This window comes from Photinus pyralis, unplaced genomic scaffold (genome assembly GCF_008802855.1).
Source record: "Photinus pyralis isolate 1611_PpyrPB1 unplaced genomic scaffold, Ppyr1.3 Ppyr1.4_LG2, whole genome shotgun sequence".
Lineage (NCBI taxonomy): Eukaryota > Metazoa > Arthropoda > Insecta > Coleoptera > Lampyridae > Photinus > Photinus pyralis.
This window is the reverse complement of record NW_022170403.1, coordinates 28,341,754-28,359,888: the sequence shown is the minus strand read 5'-3', so window position 1 is coordinate 28,359,888 and position 18,135 is coordinate 28,341,754. Positions and strand designations below refer to the sequence as shown.

The 18,135-nt window shown below is 36.3% G+C and overlaps 2 protein-coding genes, 1 long non-coding RNA gene and 1 pseudogene across 3 annotated transcripts; all 4 read right to left on the bottom strand.

Annotated features, from left to right (window-relative positions):
* Positions 1–2,858: 2,858 nt before the first annotated feature.
* On the bottom strand, positions 2,859–3,618 carry LOC116162753. The gene is made up of 3 exons (XR_004143603.1): positions 3,329–3,618; positions 3,082–3,227; positions 2,859–3,018 (listed from the first exon to the last, which is right to left on the bottom strand). It is a non-coding gene; the product is annotated as an uncharacterized LOC116162753 (long non-coding RNA).
* Positions 3,619–6,302: 2,684 nt separating this feature from the next.
* Positions 6,303–8,050, bottom strand: LOC116164144 (annotated as a pseudogene).
* Positions 8,051–8,256: 206 nt separating this feature from the next.
* LOC116163922 lies at positions 8,257–10,076 on the bottom strand. Its single transcript, XM_031478051.1, has 2 exons — positions 8,618–10,076; positions 8,257–8,558 (listed from the first exon to the last, which is right to left on the bottom strand). The coding sequence occupies exons 1-2, from the start codon at positions 10,074–10,076 to the stop codon at positions 8,257–8,259; spliced, it is 1,761 nt and encodes a 586-aa protein (XP_031333911.1).
* A 3,499-nt stretch (positions 10,077–13,575) lies between these two features.
* On the bottom strand, positions 13,576–15,455 carry LOC116164595 (cytochrome P450 6j1-like). The gene is made up of 6 exons (XM_031478789.1): positions 15,225–15,455; positions 14,935–15,172; positions 14,594–14,880; positions 14,193–14,548; positions 13,880–14,146; positions 13,576–13,828 (listed from the first exon to the last, which is right to left on the bottom strand). Exons 1-6 carry the CDS (start codon positions 15,407–15,409, stop codon positions 13,656–13,658), a joined length of 1,506 nt encoding a protein of 501 aa, XP_031334649.1. The 5' UTR covers positions 15,410–15,455; the 3' UTR covers positions 13,576–13,655.
* Between the last annotated feature and the right edge of the window lie 2,680 nt (positions 15,456–18,135).

Sequence of the window (18,135 nt, the reverse complement as noted above, 5' to 3'; positions counted from 1 at the left end):
TCAAAAAATAATTGATGAATAATAGATAAGAATATTTCTTTCAAAGACTAACGCATACAGGCATACAGAATGTTCTACATTTCTGGCATCAGAAATAGTAGTTGCAATTTGAAAAAACTGAAATTTTTGACATTTTTTGATTACTAATTATCGAAACAGCTCTTGGAAACTTTTTCAGATTTTTAGTGACCACTCAAAAAGTTATTTAGACTTTAAGGATTCGATTATAAATAATGATCAAAGTCCTAGTATAAGACCGAAGGGACTTCAGCGCTTTTATGTGTGGCAGATCGGTATTCCTGCGACGAACTTGGACTGTTCGCCGTTCGCGCATAGTCGGTGATCTGGAGGAATTAAACCTAATTAGTTCAATTATTATTGGAAGTTAATTTCATTAAATATATTATGATACACAGGGTGTAATAATTCATCAAGCGGTAGTCGGCTGTAGAAAACGGCGAAACGGCGGTACAGGGAATCGACGGACGGACGGACTCGAGCGCCACCAGACAAAAACCTCGCGCCAGGACGAGGTCGTCGGTAACCACGGAAGGACGGGTCGGTCCCGGTAGCCCCGGAGATGTTAATTCTAGGAATTCTGCGGTCAGGTCCAGCAAAATGGCGGCGGTAATTTCGGTAATCCTAAAACAAAATATGGCCTACGGCCCTGACGGTGATTTTCCTTAATTAATAACGGTTGATTATTCAGCGGCAAAACGGTGCAAAGCTAAGTAAAAGAAAGGGTATGTTAAGCTTAAGGCCAAAACTAAATAAAACGATAATAATTAAAAGGCATTCTTCTACGGGCCCACATTTACTGATAGCCAGCCAGCCAAAATGAAATTAAAAGCTACATTTTTACAAATAAATTTGCACAAATGCGCTAAAAAGAGCACTCACTCATCTTTAACGGTTTAAGGGATGCATATAAAGTTTTCTGCATCTCCAAATCTTTAGAGAAAGCTTGACTTATGTCAAAGACTATGACAGATAGGTACTTAATTTTGGAATGCGCTGAATACAAAATAAAATGGAACATTTATGCCCTCTAAGGGTAAGGCTTAAGATATAGAAACGAGTTTGTGGTTGGTCGAAATTATTCGGTTGCTTAGTAACGTTAAACTTAAAAGTCATGTTGGAGAAACCCACCATTAGAAAAAGAAGTAGTAAATCAGCATAATGCACGATTAAAGAACATTTTTGGTAATACAGATCAGTATTTTATTAGCAAAGTTTAAAATTATCTATCTCATGAGTAATCTAACTCAAAATAGACTAGAGTCTACACATCTACACGATGGTAGAAAGCTTTTAGTGAAAATTTGAAGTCTCTAGCTATTGTAATTGCTGAGATCTCGAAAACTTCTAACGAATATGCTATGTGCAATGCGTATTGTGTATCCCTGTATGCCGCAATCAAAGAATGGGTAAGGTAGGTTACGTATCAACGTAATATAGCAGGAATAGTAAGGAATATCCTGCCACCTGGATGAGAATGGCACAAACTGCTCATTCTATAAATTGTTTCACCATAATCGCCTTCATTTGCTGTAGACAGTAAATACATACTAAAACCCCTTAGGAAATATTTCCCTTCTATAATTATGCAACATGAATTAGGTATCTGAATTGAAGTACATTAGTGCACTATATCTTTGATCTAAACAAAGGTAAAGTAGAAAACGCTAAACGCGCATCAGCGGCAGTACAGATTGAGAAATTCAGGGAGGTATCTTTAAACGAAATCTGAAATACGACTTCTATTTTCTTGTACCTATGGAAACATTACATTTTTATAATAATGGTAGTTCTGCTATTTCCCTGTGCCGAGAACTGGAATATAGAATGAAAGCTTTATTCAGTACCTATACGCATGGACACGTGAAATTTCGAGAGATTCCTAACTGGAAACTACAGAAACAATTCGTACGTTTCTGTAACATGGATTATTTCTTTTCCTGCAATGCGTTATTGATCATATTCCACATCAAATCCTCGAAACAAGACCAGATATTGTTTATATGTGCACTGAACGAACACTAATTCGACAAGTCAAAATTACAACTGCCCTTTCTTGTAATGAGTAGATAACCTTTCTGCAAACAGTTTCTACTAACTAATGAAAAGAAAGAAGTAAGTTTTAAGGATTTCGTTAGAATTGAAATAAGCACAAAAACTGAATCAGAATTCAAAATTTATAGTTTGGCTTAAAATTTTATCCAGATTATGATTTGCAAGTACCCAACTTGTCACGAAAGTTTTAGAGGTTTCTGCATTAAGTTTCATGAAAGGAACAGTTAGTAGCTATAATGGTCCTCAGGTTACAAATAAAAGAGTGGTCCAGTAATTCTTTCCAGTCGAAGGTTTGCTAAAGCTTATATTGGTATCTTGTAAAGGTTATTTCTCAGGATCCGGGTGTAAATTCTTCTGTAGATCTCTTTGACTTGATATGTTGCCGTACCCTTGTAACTTACCTATTTCGTATGTTTGCTTCTAGTTAGCTCCGGTAAAAAATGGTATAAATTAAGGAAGTTCATTCCACTTTCACCGGTATCTCACTAATCGTCATCAAAATGTAATCGAAATTTGGAAAAATACGCATACCCCAATACATTTTGGAGAGCTTATGTCATTTTCATTTGGGTTTTTCTTTAAAACATAAACTCCTTTTCATTTCCCTTTTATAAGAAGCAAAAATTCCAAAAAAATTATTAAAATGTATATACCTAAACCTAATTGCAATAGAAATAAACTTATTATTGAAAGATATTCTAACCTAATAAATAAAGTTGATTCTGTATTAATTTCATTCACTTTATTTCGCAACAAAAGGTAAGTAATGGAAAAAATGTACCTCCTTAATTAATGAAGCAAGTCGCTGACCTCCAAGCGGATGGAAATTTTCAACGTCTCGCATATCACTTCCGCGAATCTCCTGTCGGGAAAATTGTGGGTAGCGGTTCAGGATCCCTGGATATCTGCACTACACTGGATATCTGGGTGCGAATTAAAATATTCCTATCGCCATACGATATTTGAAATTTAATCTCAAATACATTCTACACTATTAAGTCACCTTACCATTCAAAATACACTCTAAAATCCAACTTGCCTATCTACCGAAAAAGTAATACAAAAATGGATATTTTGATGGACATTGAGCCATTTCAATGTTCCATTATACAGGATACGACGGTGTACTTCTGGTATGATTCAACTTGGTAAAGCTAAAACAAAAATGCGTACTAAATATGTAAAATCTCGTTCATGGTTCCACTATGCACTATGTAATCAACGATCTATAGCAGTTTTGGGGCTGTATCCGTACCAAGAAAAGTACCACTCGTATTCCGGTTGCTGTCATTGATAGCTTTAAACAATACTTTAATAGTGTATAATCAACTCCCCAGGGCTTCAATATCTAGTAGCCATTTGTTCTACGATCATCTTCAAAGCAGATCGTCTTTTGTGAGATAGGTACAGTTTTCCATGAGTCCGCTTCTCAGCTAGGCGGCGCTTCCGTTGGCAAACTTATGGGGAGTTGATCCAGTGCTCTTTAGTTTTTATTCTACCTGTGTATTTGAAATTTGGTGTATCTTTTCCTGTCTGCGCCGTTCAACTTACTTTTCGTTGTGGAATTTGAATTGTTAAATTCAAGACCTATTGACCCATTCGGATTTACCTGGTTCAACAAGTGAACTTGACCTGTTTTTATTATTGTTGTGCTTGATTTTTAATCATCACGTCCTTTTGCATAGGTAAGTAACTCTTTTAGGTAGTAGATTTCAATATTAGATAATATTAGATTCATGACTATTTGACATAAAACGGGATCATATAGAATTTGCAAACGGGAGTGTGATCGTTTTTAGTTCATGAACAATGGTAGCTTCTTTGGCAAGTTTTTCAGCATATTCATTCCCCAGAATGCCAACACGTACAGGAACCCAGGATGTTCGAATGAAATTTGTAAGTTTTTATGTCCCAAACTTCCCTATATATTTTTGTTATCGTGACATAACCCCTCTTGAATTTCATTGACACGTAAAACCTTATGTAAAAGAGACCTTCGACGAGTTTTATGCACCTACACTTTGTACTATGGAAATAAACCACGGTTTTTCTTAAGTTAACATAGAATATTTGGAAGTTTTTTGGCAAGTCAGCAATTTTATTGTTATTAGTGCGTTTAATAATTTTTTTGGTTTTCTTTATTTCAATTTCGAATGTTATCAAAGTAAAGAATTTTCATATTTATCTTGTTTACATTTTGAATTAGTTCGATTGCACTGTTGTTTCTAGAAATTTAGTTATTTGTGCCTCATAGAGTAGTTTTCATTAAGTTAAAGTCATGTTCATGCTTTTTTATATACATACCTGAATTGTACGAGCAACCCGTGTTCGAGTCAAAATTTTGCTCTTGGTTGGTTAACGTAAATTGAATTATTGATTCTTATTGAGTACGATTTTGCCTTAATGTCGGACGTTGGAATTGCTGTCGCAACACTATTGTGCCACGCTATTCACTACCCCTCTTGTTTGTTTTTGTTGTTATCTGTTACAGATTAGTAGTCCAGTCAAATTAGCTCTAAAAGTAGTATAAACTGGATGTTGTCATTTCACTGAACGAAACCAAGCGTATTCTATGTAAAAAAATCCGCTGAATCGGAAAATCATAGTCCCCCGGCCGGAAACGCCCGGAACAAATTGTTATAAACAAAAAACGAAGAAAAAATGGGAAAATGTCGTGTTTTTTCACATTTGACTGCCAATATCTCGTTAACTATTGCTCTGAGGGAAAAAATGAATAGAAATGAACTTGTTTAGAATAAAATTTTCTATAAGATACAGTTGGTCCAGGACGCTCATTTTCAACTGTTATTGTTTTTTAGGGAAAAATGTAAAAACAGTAATCACTAAAATTAACACTTTGTTATTGTTAAGTAAAATTCATTCGATCTTTTTGAAAATCCGTATTTAGTAACTACTTTTGATTACAAAACAATGTGACAAACCAGATCACCGTAGGTTTCATACTCATTGATTAATTAGATAAACAAGTAGAAAAAGAGATCTTCGTCTTTCAAACTGGGGGAGTACAAGAGTATTCTCAATTTTTTTATACATATTATAACCCTAAAACAATCTTTTCCAATAATTGTCCCGATGATTCCTTCAAATCGACGGACTGTGCAATTTTTTTTTCAAAATCCGACGAATTTTCTTAGTTAAGGACGGCATTCATGAGAACCAATAGAGGTCGCCACTGACAAATTGCATTGTAAAATTATATCAAACTTTGAGAATGACTCCTGGGCTTATACAATCATTTTTTAGCTTGGTTTTTGAAAATATAAATTCTACATACATTACTCTAGAGCGACTGTATAAAGGTTTTACTAGAAAGACAGTAATTACTACAATATTGCTCAAATGAAATAAGACGACACATTTTATTTTTTATTTTAAGCAATTGTTGAATTTTAAAGTACAGTCGCTGTAAAACTGCTCCTCCTCTTTCAATATTGAAAGTTTTGTCATTTAAAACCCAATACTGCAGCCAGGAGTCATTCTCAAAGATTTCATTTTTAAAAAGTTAAATCAATCACAATGGCGGCAAGCAGCAGTAGTGCAGCTATTTATTTCTAGATGTCGCTAAGGTACAACTTAACTTGGCGCGCGTCTGTAAAAAAATATTATAAAGGAACTGCTGCAGCCGATTATGATGTCATTGAATACAATGAAAGGTTGTTTGTCTAAAGACGAGTCATAAACGCGACCAATGCCAACATTCCTTTCTCGTTTACCAAGATAAAATGACATTTGTGATTTGAATGTGCGTGGGCGACCCTCCGGAAAAGAAGACAGGTAGTTAAAACCGTTTGGAAATTTTACATACTGGTGTAACGCTGCCCTTATCCTGTCTATCCTACGACGTGCATTTCCGTAAAATCACAGGGGTGCAAAAATGCATTTATTATCTTCGTTGGCGCAGAGACCAGATCTACTGTCCAAATTCTCCGGGTATGCTCAGGAGTAGAGATCATGGGGGGCGGGGGTGAATTTTCAGTAAAAAAAATATGAATTGCCCCGAGTAACGATTTTTCACGGTTAACTTTACATCACTGCACCCTCGTAGCGCCGCCCCTGGGCATCCTCTGTCAATTTCGAGGGCACAGATGGACTCTACGCCCCCGATAACCCCCGAGTAGGATTTCTCCAGCTTTTCATATAACGAGCGATCAAAAAAGGATTGACAATCGAGTCGCCGATTTTCTGGGTGATATAATATTTGTAACCACTGGAAATATGGCTTTTATTAGCTTAAAGAAATCAACTAGACAATTAAATTAACTTTGACAATAACGATAAATGACTATCAAATGATAACTAGATAAAATATCATATCATTCTTCCCCTGTAGAATTTTCTTCTTCTGCAGAATTTTCTGCCCGTGTAGAATTTTCAATTCCACTTTCTACAACAAAGTTTTGAAACCGCGAGGGTGGCCTTCTAATTCGAGTAGACCTTCTAACCTCTTGTTCCGTCGAAGATCCATCAGAAGTTTGTAATTCTTGTGAGGCCTCAGTCTCTGAAGTTTCAAGACTAACGTCATCTTCACCCTCGTCAACGTTGTTTGGGAAGGGCGCTAAATGACGATTTGTCACGGTTGACATTTCTCCATTAGCTCTTCTAATTAAAGAGTAGTAAGGATTACTCTCGATAAGTTCAGCTTCTTCTACTACGGGATCAGTCTTTGAGTGACGGACATTCTTTTTTACTAGAACAGGTCCAGGCGTTGAAAGCCATGATGGTAGCGAATCCCCGTTTGGTGATCTTCGAGGGTACGTGAATAGTTTTTCATGTGGCGTAGCATTAATCGATGTACAAAGAAGTGATCGGATACAATGAAGGGCATCTTTAAGGACTTCCTCCCAGTTTCCAATTGACAAACTCTTTGAACGTAGACTGAGCTGAATAGTACGCCAAAGTGTTCCGTTCAAACGTTCCACTTGACCATTACCCTGTGGATTGTATGGCGTCGTTCTTGAGGATGCAATGTTTGAGTTTTTTAGGAAATTTTTAAATTCTTCAGACATGAATGAGGTTATCTGTCGCTGTGTATGTAAAGAGGCTGGCCAAAAGTGAGAAACAGGTCTTTCAGGCATTTAATGACTGTGGATGAGGTCATATCTTTGCATGGGTAAGCGAAGGGAAATTTGCTATATTCATCGATAATCGTTAAAATATATTTGTTTGAAGAATTAGAAGGGAGAGGACCTTTAAAATCAATATTAAGGCGTTCGAATGGAGACGTAGCCTTAATTAGTTGACCTTTTGCTTTCAAAAATCTTGGCTTAATTTCAGCGCACGTTGGACACAATGCAATCATCTCTTTTACATCATTTGCTATATACGGTAGGTTTTTAGAGCGTATCCAATGGAACATTCTACTTACTCCAGGATGGCAAAGCGCATTATGAAGCTGTTTTAATTTGTCGGTGTTCATGTACGCACAAACTCGTGACAGAGCGTCTGCTGTTGTGTTTTCCGAACCTGGTCTATATATAATGTCATATTTGTAGCAGGATAGCTCTAGCCTCCAGCGCATTATCTTCTCATTTTTAATCTTGCTATTGTGATTTTGATTCAACATGTACGTTACTGATTTTTGATCCGTAATTAAAAGAAAGTGTTTTCCAATCAGAAAATGTCTCCATTTTTTAAGACTTTCAACAATTGCACAAGCTTCCTTCTCTATTGATGAATGTCGACATTCTGGATTAGAAAGCGTTCGAGAGAAGAAAGCGACTGGACGACCCTTTTGCGTAAGCGTAGCGGCTATAGCAAAATCCGAGGCGTCAGTTTCAACAGTGAAAGTTTCATCATCATCTATTGCTATAAGAGCAGCTTTCTTTATGTCTGATTTAATCTCTTGGAAGCATTTTAGAGCATCAGGCGTTAAAGGAAAACTTGAAACACAAGTTAAAGGTTTTATCTTCTCCGAAAATCTTTCAACCCATTTCGCATAGTGGGCGAACATTCCCAAAGCGCGTTTGAGTTCTGAGGTTTTAATGGGAGCGGGAAGTTCTAAAAGGGGTTTCAATCTCTCAGCGTCTGGTTTGATTGTGTTATTTTCGACAGTATAGCCAAGTAGATCGATTTTTGTTTTCTTAAAAACACATTTTCTTTCATTTAGTGTTAAGTTATATTTTCTCGCCGCATCCATAAACTTTTTTAGATTACGTTCATGTTCTACTCATCTTTACCACATACTGTCACGTCATCTAAGTATACAAATGTACCTTCTAGTTTCTCTCTGGTTATGATGAAGTCTAGGGTTCTTTGAAACGCTGCTACACCATTGGTAACACCGAATGGAATTCTTGTGAACTGGTACAGTTGCCCGCAGGCTTCAAAAGCAGTGTAGACTTTCTCTTTATCTAAAATGGGCATTTGATGATATGCGCTTTTTAAGTCGATCTGGCTGAAGATTTTGTATTTTGATACTTTTGAGACCACCGCTTCCATGTTTGGTAATGGGAATGCATCCAATTCTGTAATTTATTAATAGTCATAGAGTAGTCTATTACTAGACGTTTTCGATGAGCGCCACCTCCCGCTACTAGGACTTGTGCTCTCCAGGGAGAAATGCTTGGTTCTATTACACCGTCTTCCAGTAATTTTGATATTTCTTGCTTGATAAATTCTTCGTCTTGTATACTGTATCGACGACTCCTTACGGCGATAGGTCTGATGTTAGGTGACAAATTAGTAAAAATAGATGCTGGTGGCACCGAGGACTGCATTACGTTGCAGATGCGTAATGGTTCATGGGGACCTCCCAATTCAAATTCAATTTTAGAATGTTCTTTTAGTAGGTCGTGTCCAACGATCACGTCCGCGCAGAGATTATCGACGATAAGAAGTGGTATTTGCCTGTAGTTGTGTTTATTCATGGTGATATTGGCAAAGCAAATACCTTCGACAACCGATACTTGATTCAGCGAGGCTAAGTTAACAGACTGTGTACATGGTTTTTGACGTAACTTCATTAGGCGCGCGATTTTTCTGTTTATAAAACTGACAGAACTGCCAGTGTCAACAAGAGCATCAGCTTTATAACCATTCACCGTGATTAGAATAGTTGCACCTTTCAAGCTTGACGGTGAAGCGGCAGATATTGTACTACAGTGAGATGAACCGTCATCGATAAGACTGTTGACTGTGTTTTTGAACGAAGCCGAGTTGTTGGTAGCGTTTCGTGATTTACATACATTTGAAAAATGACCTCTTTTAGAACACAGGTTACATATAGCACGGAAAGCTGGGCACTTAAACCTTTGATGTACGTTACCACCACAAAAGAAACAACATCTTACTGATCGTGAGGATGGTTCAAGTATTGTTTGTGATGGTCGGTGTTGTGTAGCCGCTGCTATGTTTGATGCTGTATCTTGTTTTTGTTCGTATATAGCATTAATTTGTGGTGAATTGTTACTTATTATTAGCGCGTCCTTTTCAGCTGTTTCAAGTGCAATAGCTTGATCAAGTGCTTCGGCAAGAGTAAGTTTTTTATTTTCTAGCAGGCGTTCTTTGATTTTACGAGAAAGCAAACCGGAGATCAAGGTGCTACGGATTGCTTGTTCTTCATGTTCTTGAGCGGTAACGGTTTCGAAAGAGCAATCTTTTGCCGCTAAACGTAAAGCTCTTACGTAGTCAGAGATGTTTTCATCCGCACGTTGTTTCCGGTTAAAAAGAATATGCCTGGCTAGAATTATATTTTTAGGTTTAATATAAATACCTTCTAAAGCTGCAATTGAGGCTTCGTAAGTTTCGCAAGTTTTGATATGTTTGTAGATTGAAGCTGATAGGTGATTTACTAAGAGCTTGCGTCTTAATGCATCTGGTATTAAATCAGTTTTTACTTCTTCATTCAAAAAACTTTCGAACGTTGACCTCCAGTGCTGCCATTGTGCATCCGCTTCTGCAGCATCAGGTTCGACATCAAATTTGTCAGGACGTAAATACCTCGTGATAGGAAAACTAGTTGACGATGGGTTTTCGTTAATCATTATTTTAAGCTAATAAAATTGATATAATATTTGTAACCACTGGAAATATGGCTTTTATTAGCTTAAAGAAATCAACTAGACAATTAAATTAACTTTGACAATAACGATAAATGACTATCAAATGATAACTAGATAAAATATCATATCACTGGGTAACCAAAAATTCCAAAGGTTGCTCGACACAACTCTTCTTTGATCGCATAGTATGAAGTATTAGTGAAAATAATGATTACAAATTGTAGGTATGACAAAATAAGCAAAAACAAACAGTTTTTTGTAAATAAAGCAAATTCCCCTATGTATCCTTTAAATTCCCACGTCAAAGAAATATTACAATATTAACAAATGAACGTCAAAAATTTTATTTGCGATTTCGACTGCAGAGCGAGAGCAGAAGGGCTAAGTATTTGAACAAAAAAACATGCCTTGAATTTGTTGAATTATAACCTCTGGTAATAGTGCATAATCGGTTTTTGCGTGTACCTTTAATGTAATTTAATCTCCGAAACGAATCAATAGAATTTAAAAAGCAAAGCAGATTAGTAAATTGGCTTTCAAATAACGTGCCATTTGCCATAGGATTCCATTTAAAATTTTAGGGGTTAAGCTCCCTACGTAGAGGGGTGAAGACTTGGGTTCGTGATTTGTATTCCAAAAGTTGTCCCCCTCGAATACAAAATTGACGTGTTCGAGGATTTTTCGAAATTTCTAAATTTAATACCCTATAAAAGCCCTCTGTATACTTCTCGTTGGGCCACTCTGTATGTTTTAGATGACTCTCCGTTCAATAAAACTCGTTGCGTTCTATCACTCATATACTCACGAATACTCTTAACGGCAGTTCAAAGCCTATGAAGTTCAAGGTGGAGAGAAGCACATTATGATTAATTCTATCAAAGGCACTAGAGCAATCCAGCAGCACAAGCATGATAAGATTGTTCCTGTCAACAGCAGTCATAATGGCGTCAGATACATGCAATAAAGCTGTAGTAAAACTGTGGTTGGGTCTGAATCCAGATTGCAAAGCAGGTGAAACCTTTTTAGCATTTAGGTACAATCTTATTTGTCCTGCCATCACCTTTTCAAGAACCTTTGACAGACAGGGCAAGATGCTGATAGAACGTAAAGTCAGTGAATTGCTTGGGAATTGATTTTTGGGAACATATGGAAAAGTATTGTGCATAAGGCACTCATTAATTATATGAGTGATAATATCAATTAAATACGAGATACACAAGTGTAACATACGAAGGCTTATCTGATCATCAACTGAGTGGGACTGCAAAACCGAAATGCATTTCAATACTTCACCAGCAGTGACCTTTTGGAAATAATTGTTGTAGAAATGATTAGATCATTAGAGGTATTGTTTATCAGAGGTAAACTATTAAAAGAACTAATTATTTTTTCATCACAAAGCTCTTGCAGAATATGGAATTTATTACGTTTATGGATATCTGCTCGTTTTAATTCTGTCCAAAACCGCCTTAGTGTTATTATTACGCTGCCGTATGTATTTTGTGTTCCCGAAACGCCCTTTTCTCACTGTTTACCGCAAAGTTTACATAATTCCGTATCATTTTGTAGTAATCCCATGTGTGGTTTTTTTAGATTTTTTATATCTATTTAAGGCCTTATCTCGCAAGGTCATCATCAGTTTAAGGTTGTCAGTAAGCCACGGTGCATACGGTTTTGTATTTGTTATAATTCTGACGCAAATATGTCTATCAAACAAACTGCAAATACATTGATTAGAAAGACCAACTATTACGTACAAGGTATTCTAAGGAACGGATTTTAGATCTTTATCAAACCTTATAATGCCAATATTACTGAAATCCCTGTATGAACGCATTACTGTTTTTGATGGCTGAATATTGGCAAGCCTATACAAAATACCAGGTGATGATCAGACAACTCATGTACACTACATACTCCGTAATCATATATCTTACTTGTATCGCCCACTACAATACAATCAATGAGACTACCACCTAATTGGGTGACTCTAGTTGGTTCGTGAATAATTTGGTCATGTCCTAATGTTTGCAGAAGAGTTAGACGCCAATTGTCGATTTTGCATGAACTTCCAGCAAATTAATGTTAAAATCTCCCATATAAATTATTTCATCCCTTGATTTTTGCAAACGGCTATCAAGATAGAACCTGGGGTTACTCGTGGGTATACTTTCTGGGCACTGCAAACTAAAAAACACTTGCACCGCATGGGTTTGGTAGAATCACCATCTTTTAGAGGATGTTATACACATACGATGAGACGGGACACCACATACTTTGGGAATGTCCCCCTTCAGTCTAACTTAAACGATCAACGTTGAGGGTATCCTGACCGTACGGTTGGAGCCACCTTCCTTTCCAGCATCGTTAGGTTCATCTCACGTGTGGGATCATGGGATGGCTTGACTGACATTGAGGGCTTGAACAACTCTAGTCCTGGAGGTAGTACAAATGCTTCGAATTTGAAGCCTAGGTTCCCGAGGACCCTGTCCATCATCTTATGGTAATCCAATATCTAGGATCCACCCTGACTCATCTCTACTTTCCCTGGGTGCTTATCTCAAGGTAAATATTGATTATTGTTACTCTTGCTCAAAGTGAACGTAATGTTTAAAACGATACTGAAACAATGTAGTGAAAATATTTGAATAATTCTATGAGAACTTTAGAGAAGAATCCGGCTTTAGGCTTGAGGGGTTTTTGGAGGAAGTATTAGCAAAACACATTAAGAGGCCGTAAAGAAAGTTTGGGAAAGTTGAGTTGATCATTTAATAGTTTATTCAAGAGATTTGAAAACCGCATTTTGGGAAACCCTTTCAAAAATTTTAAGGATAACGGAGCATCTTGAAGGAAGAGAAAAATACTGACCTTTTATTTTGACAAATGATTATTTCTGAGCCTCCAGTTATGTTTATGATACTGAACTTTTCATAATCATGTTTAGACAAAATTATATTGCAATTCCGTCGGCTTAGTATAAATGTTTAAATAAAAGGAGAAAGTTTAATCTGTCATCTGGGAAAAACATTCATCTTACAATCTAACTTTCTTTCGCAAAGTGGATTTTACATAAAAAATATACGAATTTAGAATTTAGTACCTTTTCCAATGAAAGGTTTACCTTCAATGCCGCTTTCTAATGGATAGGAAATTAATCATGAAAAATTAGTAGTCAACTCGTTTCATTGAAATCACAATTAGGAAACAGTTTAACACGAAAACCATAACTTAACTTATATTGGGTTCTTCTCTTCGTGGTTCCTCAGAAAACAATCTTTAATTCGCTGATTTTTTAAAAGTCGATTGTTAACTGATATCGGTTGTCCATAACTTAACCTTCGCGGACTTTTTAAGAGGTCTAAGTATTTCCAAGCAAAAGTTCCGATCTTATGTGAACTACTCATTGACTTTTCCAATATTAATAACGTAAACTGACGCGTTTGCATTGCAAACTAATGGTGATTTAACACAACAACAAAAATCATTGATAACTTATCTTACAGCTTTATTTTAGTACAAAATTAAGTTACATAAATAATTTATCTAATACCTACATTTCTATCAGTTCCGATGCCTTTTATAAAAGTCTAACCAAATGCCCCCCTTTGCTGCCACTAATGACGACGTAGGATCGATTTGTAAAGGCTGAATCGTTCGACTATTTACACGAATTTCGAAATTTGTTACAATATGCGCAATCGCCGCTCGTATCTGACCTAAGGCAAACTTTTGACCTGAAACCATACGTTATGATGAAACCCGATTAAGTAATCGACTGCCCTTACCTAGACAAATCCGTGGCCCATCACTGAAAGGTAGGTATGTGCCCTTTACAATCTTCTCCTTATTCTCCTTGGTGAATCGATCGGGATCGAACTTTTCAGGATCGGGGTAATACTGCGGGTCGTAGTGTAAGCTGTGGATCGGTATGATTACTGGGGTTTTAGGTTCTATCTTGATATTTGGACCGGATCCTGTCGGTGATGGAAATTCAAATTCATCGGTGCAGAGCTTTGCAATAAACATGTCGGCTGGATGCATTCTTAAGCTCTCTAAACGTTACCGATTAGTTTAGCGAGATTTCGATTGGGGACTTACCTTGCAAGAATCTGTTCAAAAAGTCCAAATCGCGCAGAGTGTAGTAGTCAAACTTTCCGCGCTCTGTCAACGATTGCTCAATTTCCTCCCGTAGTTTCTTTTGATGGTGGGGGTTTGCGGCGATTTCGTACAATGCGTGGCTCAGAACGACTGAGCTTGTTTCGAAACCGTCCATGAAAAATCCGACTAAGTGAATGGTGATGTCTTCGTTTGTAAAGTTCTCCTCTCCCAAGCTTAGTTTGACGTTCTGCATGTTATTTAGGAAATCGTGCCTTATGATTCCGTTTTCTTTCCGGTAATTCATGGTCTGATTTACAATTTTTCGGAAGTAATCGGCCGCATCGTCAGGTACAAACCTAGAAAAATTGGTAAGGGAGGATTCATTTAGATCAGTTTCTTACTTAAGCTTGAGGAATAAAGCTAATGACGGCATAGCGAAGAGGAAGAATAGTTTAATGTTGGTGAAGAAGGAGGGTGACAATATCCTTTCCGCCATTGTACGAAATTCGGTGTTTTCGTGTTTGAATGAGTCTGCTTCCAACCCAACCGCACAACTCGCAACCACGTCCATTGTGAATCTTTGCGCTAACTCCTTGGCCTCAATCCCACTTTTCTCATTTTCTTTGGTCTCCAAGTACTTTACCAGCTTGTGACACACCTCTTCCATTAACGGAAACAATGGCTTAACCTAAATTTGTAGAACACGTAACGCTTTAAGTACCACAGAAATTTACAAAAGTACCTGCTTGCTGGTAAACGATGGCGAAAGTATACTGCGGTTATTCTTCCACTTCTCGCCGTGCACGAAGAATGGGTTCTTTGCAACTAAAGGATCATTTGCGTCATCTATCTTCAGATCATTCGCTTGGAAATGATTAAAGCTTTTGACTAGAACCTCCCTCACCAACTCGGGATCTCGAAGTATAACGCCAGGGGTTCGCATTTTGTAAAAACCAACGTACGCGAGATCCGTGTATTTTCTTAAAAATTAAGGTAAATTCAAACGAACTGGGTACCTACGCTATCACTTACTGGTAAATTTCATGGTAAATTTGTCCCAGAGACTTCGTAAACGTAAGCGATTCGCCTAAATTTCCAAAGATGACCGAAGCCGGAGGATTTGGTACCCCTTTCCTTTTCCAGTAATTATAATTACGTTTAAGAAACAAGTAAATGCACGTTAGTAGCACTAGTGAAAGTAAACAGGCGATGTACATGTTTATTTTCGTGAACAGTTCTGCCGACACTGATACGCTTCGCTAGGATTTTACAGTATTTATAGAGTGATCTTGGAGGATTGCGAAATGTTGCAAAGTTGAAGAAGTGCGAAGAGATCGTTCATGACGTTAACTATGAACTTTGCTGCTTTTTCTCAATAATCGGAATAATATTTACTTGCGCTGATTAAGATTTCAACAGAACAAGATTTTTTTTAAACAGATTAAACACACTAGAGGGGTGTGACATTGCTAAATGCGTTAATCTTATATCGAAATTACCGCAACTAAATTCACAGGTAACTAAATCCAAGAACGCGAAACAGTAACACGTATTGCATCATGCCACCTGGCTAATTACATGATACAACTTGATCCGGAATTGCAGGTAGCATGTATCCCAGTCAATCAGGAAATTATACGCGTTTAGCATTGCTTTTACTTATACTAAGGATATCTGCAATCATTTTTTGTGAAGCTCGTACTTGATTTTGTTTTGGTAGTTCACACCTATTATTATAATAGTAAGCAGTAAAATGCGTGTCCGTATCATTATTGTCTGATAACATAGAGGTCGTGCTTTCCTAACCATGGATTTCCAAATTTTTATCAAATTTGCACATTGAGCAATTCTATATACTAAAGCGTACAGATCATCAATGATACAATAAAATTAAAGTGGGATACCAGAAACGATGTTAAGGTAACAAGCACCCAAAGGATTAAAGGCCCTTACACTCCGCTACAATCGATTACTCCATTGCTATAATTACTTTTTGCATCACACTTGATGTTGTTATTGCTCCTAATTTACTCCAAATTATCATTATATAATTGTTTACGACTCCCCATTTAATAGAAAAAAAAATGCTATTATCATATTTCGATAATCGCAACATTGTTTTTCATATATTTTGGGGTTTGCTCCATTAAAATGAGAATCTTTTTTGTAATAATTTTCGTAATTAGACAGGCATTTAATCTTTTGGATAGTAGCATTTTCATTTTTCTTTAAATAACTTTTAATCGAGTCCGAATTTTAAAATTTGCTAAACGGAGTTTTAATCAGCACATAAAACTTCCCCAATTTTAGCCTAGCACTATATTCAAGAATAACAACCTCTGCCAAATGCCATGCAATTCCACCGTGTATAAGTGCAAAATTGACTACGTTTTGGATGCAAACGGGAAACATTAATTTGTCGAAAGGAATAATCGCCGAGCAATTGATCGATCGGTAAATTCATCATGATAGTTTTGTTAGCAATTTGTAAAATCTCATTAAAAGTGGTAATGCTGCGAACATTATCCAACTTTCATTTTAATATGCAATTATTTTCTGTTTTAGAATGACCGCGTACCTTCCTTTGTTAATTAGGTATTTTCCAATGTTAATATTTCTTTTGACGTTTGATTGATATTAGGTTTTTGGTTTTAAAACTTTAAAAGCAATTATCGCGAATGTTTCAAAAACAGTATGATATACTTTATAGCGTTTTTGGTCTTATATTCCAATTCAGGAATAACAGGAAACGAAGGTTTTGCCCTGGAAATTTTTTCAAAATTTTGACAGTAGATAAGGAATGGCCTAAGGATCAAAATCTATATCCTGCCAAAGGGCGCTTTCACCCTGGGGGTAGTTGTCACCTCACTCGGGGGTGGCAATTTTTGACACAGGAATAGATAGAAAAATTAATTCTAAGCAAAAAGTGTTCTATAGGTACATTTTTTTTTATGTTAATACTTCTCCAGTTATTCGCGCCCGAAGGTACGAGTTTTTCATAGAAAAGAACGATGTTTTTAATTCGTTATTCGCGAAAAACTTGGGAAGTATGCATTTTATTATGAAAACTGTAGAGAACAAAATCGAAGCTTTTAACAAAGAAAATGGTTTTATTAATAATTGCTGTATGATCAATACGAAACGAGTTGCGGCTCTTGTTCGTCAAACGTTAAATTAGAGAGTTTCACCGTCAAATAATGGCAAATGTATTTTTCGAGGAAAACTTGTAGAATACTTTTTAAATGCTTTGTTTTAGTTGTTTTGTTATTTAACATTAAGTATTATTATATTAAGATTCAATATATTATTACGTCTGTGCACACTCTATTATTTGTAGCTAATTCATATTGTCCTGTAATTGGAATGTTTGTTTTTCTGTTGGGCATTAAAGGAAATTTAATTTAATTTAATTTAAAGTATTTAAAAAAACCTTTTTTTTTTTAAATAAAGTTTAGCATAACTGAGTTACGATGAAAATAAGGTAGATCCGTACCTTTTTCAGCAAAAAAACAGCGCACGCAACCCTCTGATTACCACCCTAATTAAAATTAGTCCTTCCCTTTCTCCAGTTTTGTTTAATTACGTATTATTAATACATTCTAGAAGTGTGACCAGTTTGGAAGATTTAATTTTTAAATAATTGAGGCTAAAAGTGAATAATCGAATTTTGAGAAAAACGTCCTTCTCTCCAAAGTAACTACAAGGCAACTGGAGATACGTAAAAAATGCTGCCGCATCCAATTGTAGCTTTTTAAATTCCAAACAATTTCCTCGCCGGCAATTTTCTGTACGACAAAAATTAAGTGAAATATAGACGTTTAAAATGTGTAATGCACTTTCCACCATAAAAAATAAAGGAATTATGATTAAAAAACGATTCACAATTTTTTTTCAAATAATTCTGAAAGAACAAATCGGAGCATGATGATTTTCATGGCCGATA

Bases quoted from the DNA above. Each gene is read 5' to 3' on its own strand.
- LOC116163922 (XM_031478051.1), bottom strand. From the start codon at position 10,076: ATGATTAACGAAAACCCATCGTCAACTAGTTTTCCTATCACGAGGTAT. The intron at 8,559-8,617 runs GTGGCGCTCATC...AATAAATTACAG, and splicing joins ACAAGTCCTAGTAGCGGGAG to AATTGGATGCATTCCCATTA.
- LOC116164595 (XM_031478789.1), bottom strand. From the start codon at position 15,409: ATGTACATCGCCTGTTTACTTTCACTAGTGCTACTAACGTGCATTTAC. The intron at 15,173-15,224 runs GTAAGTGATAGC...TTAATTTTTAAG, and splicing joins ATTTACCATGAAATTTACCA to AAAATACACGGATCTCGCGT. The intron at 13,829-13,879 runs GTAAGGGCAGTC...GTATGGTTTCAG, and splicing joins TGGGCCACGGATTTGTCTAG to GTCAAAAGTTTGCCTTAGGT.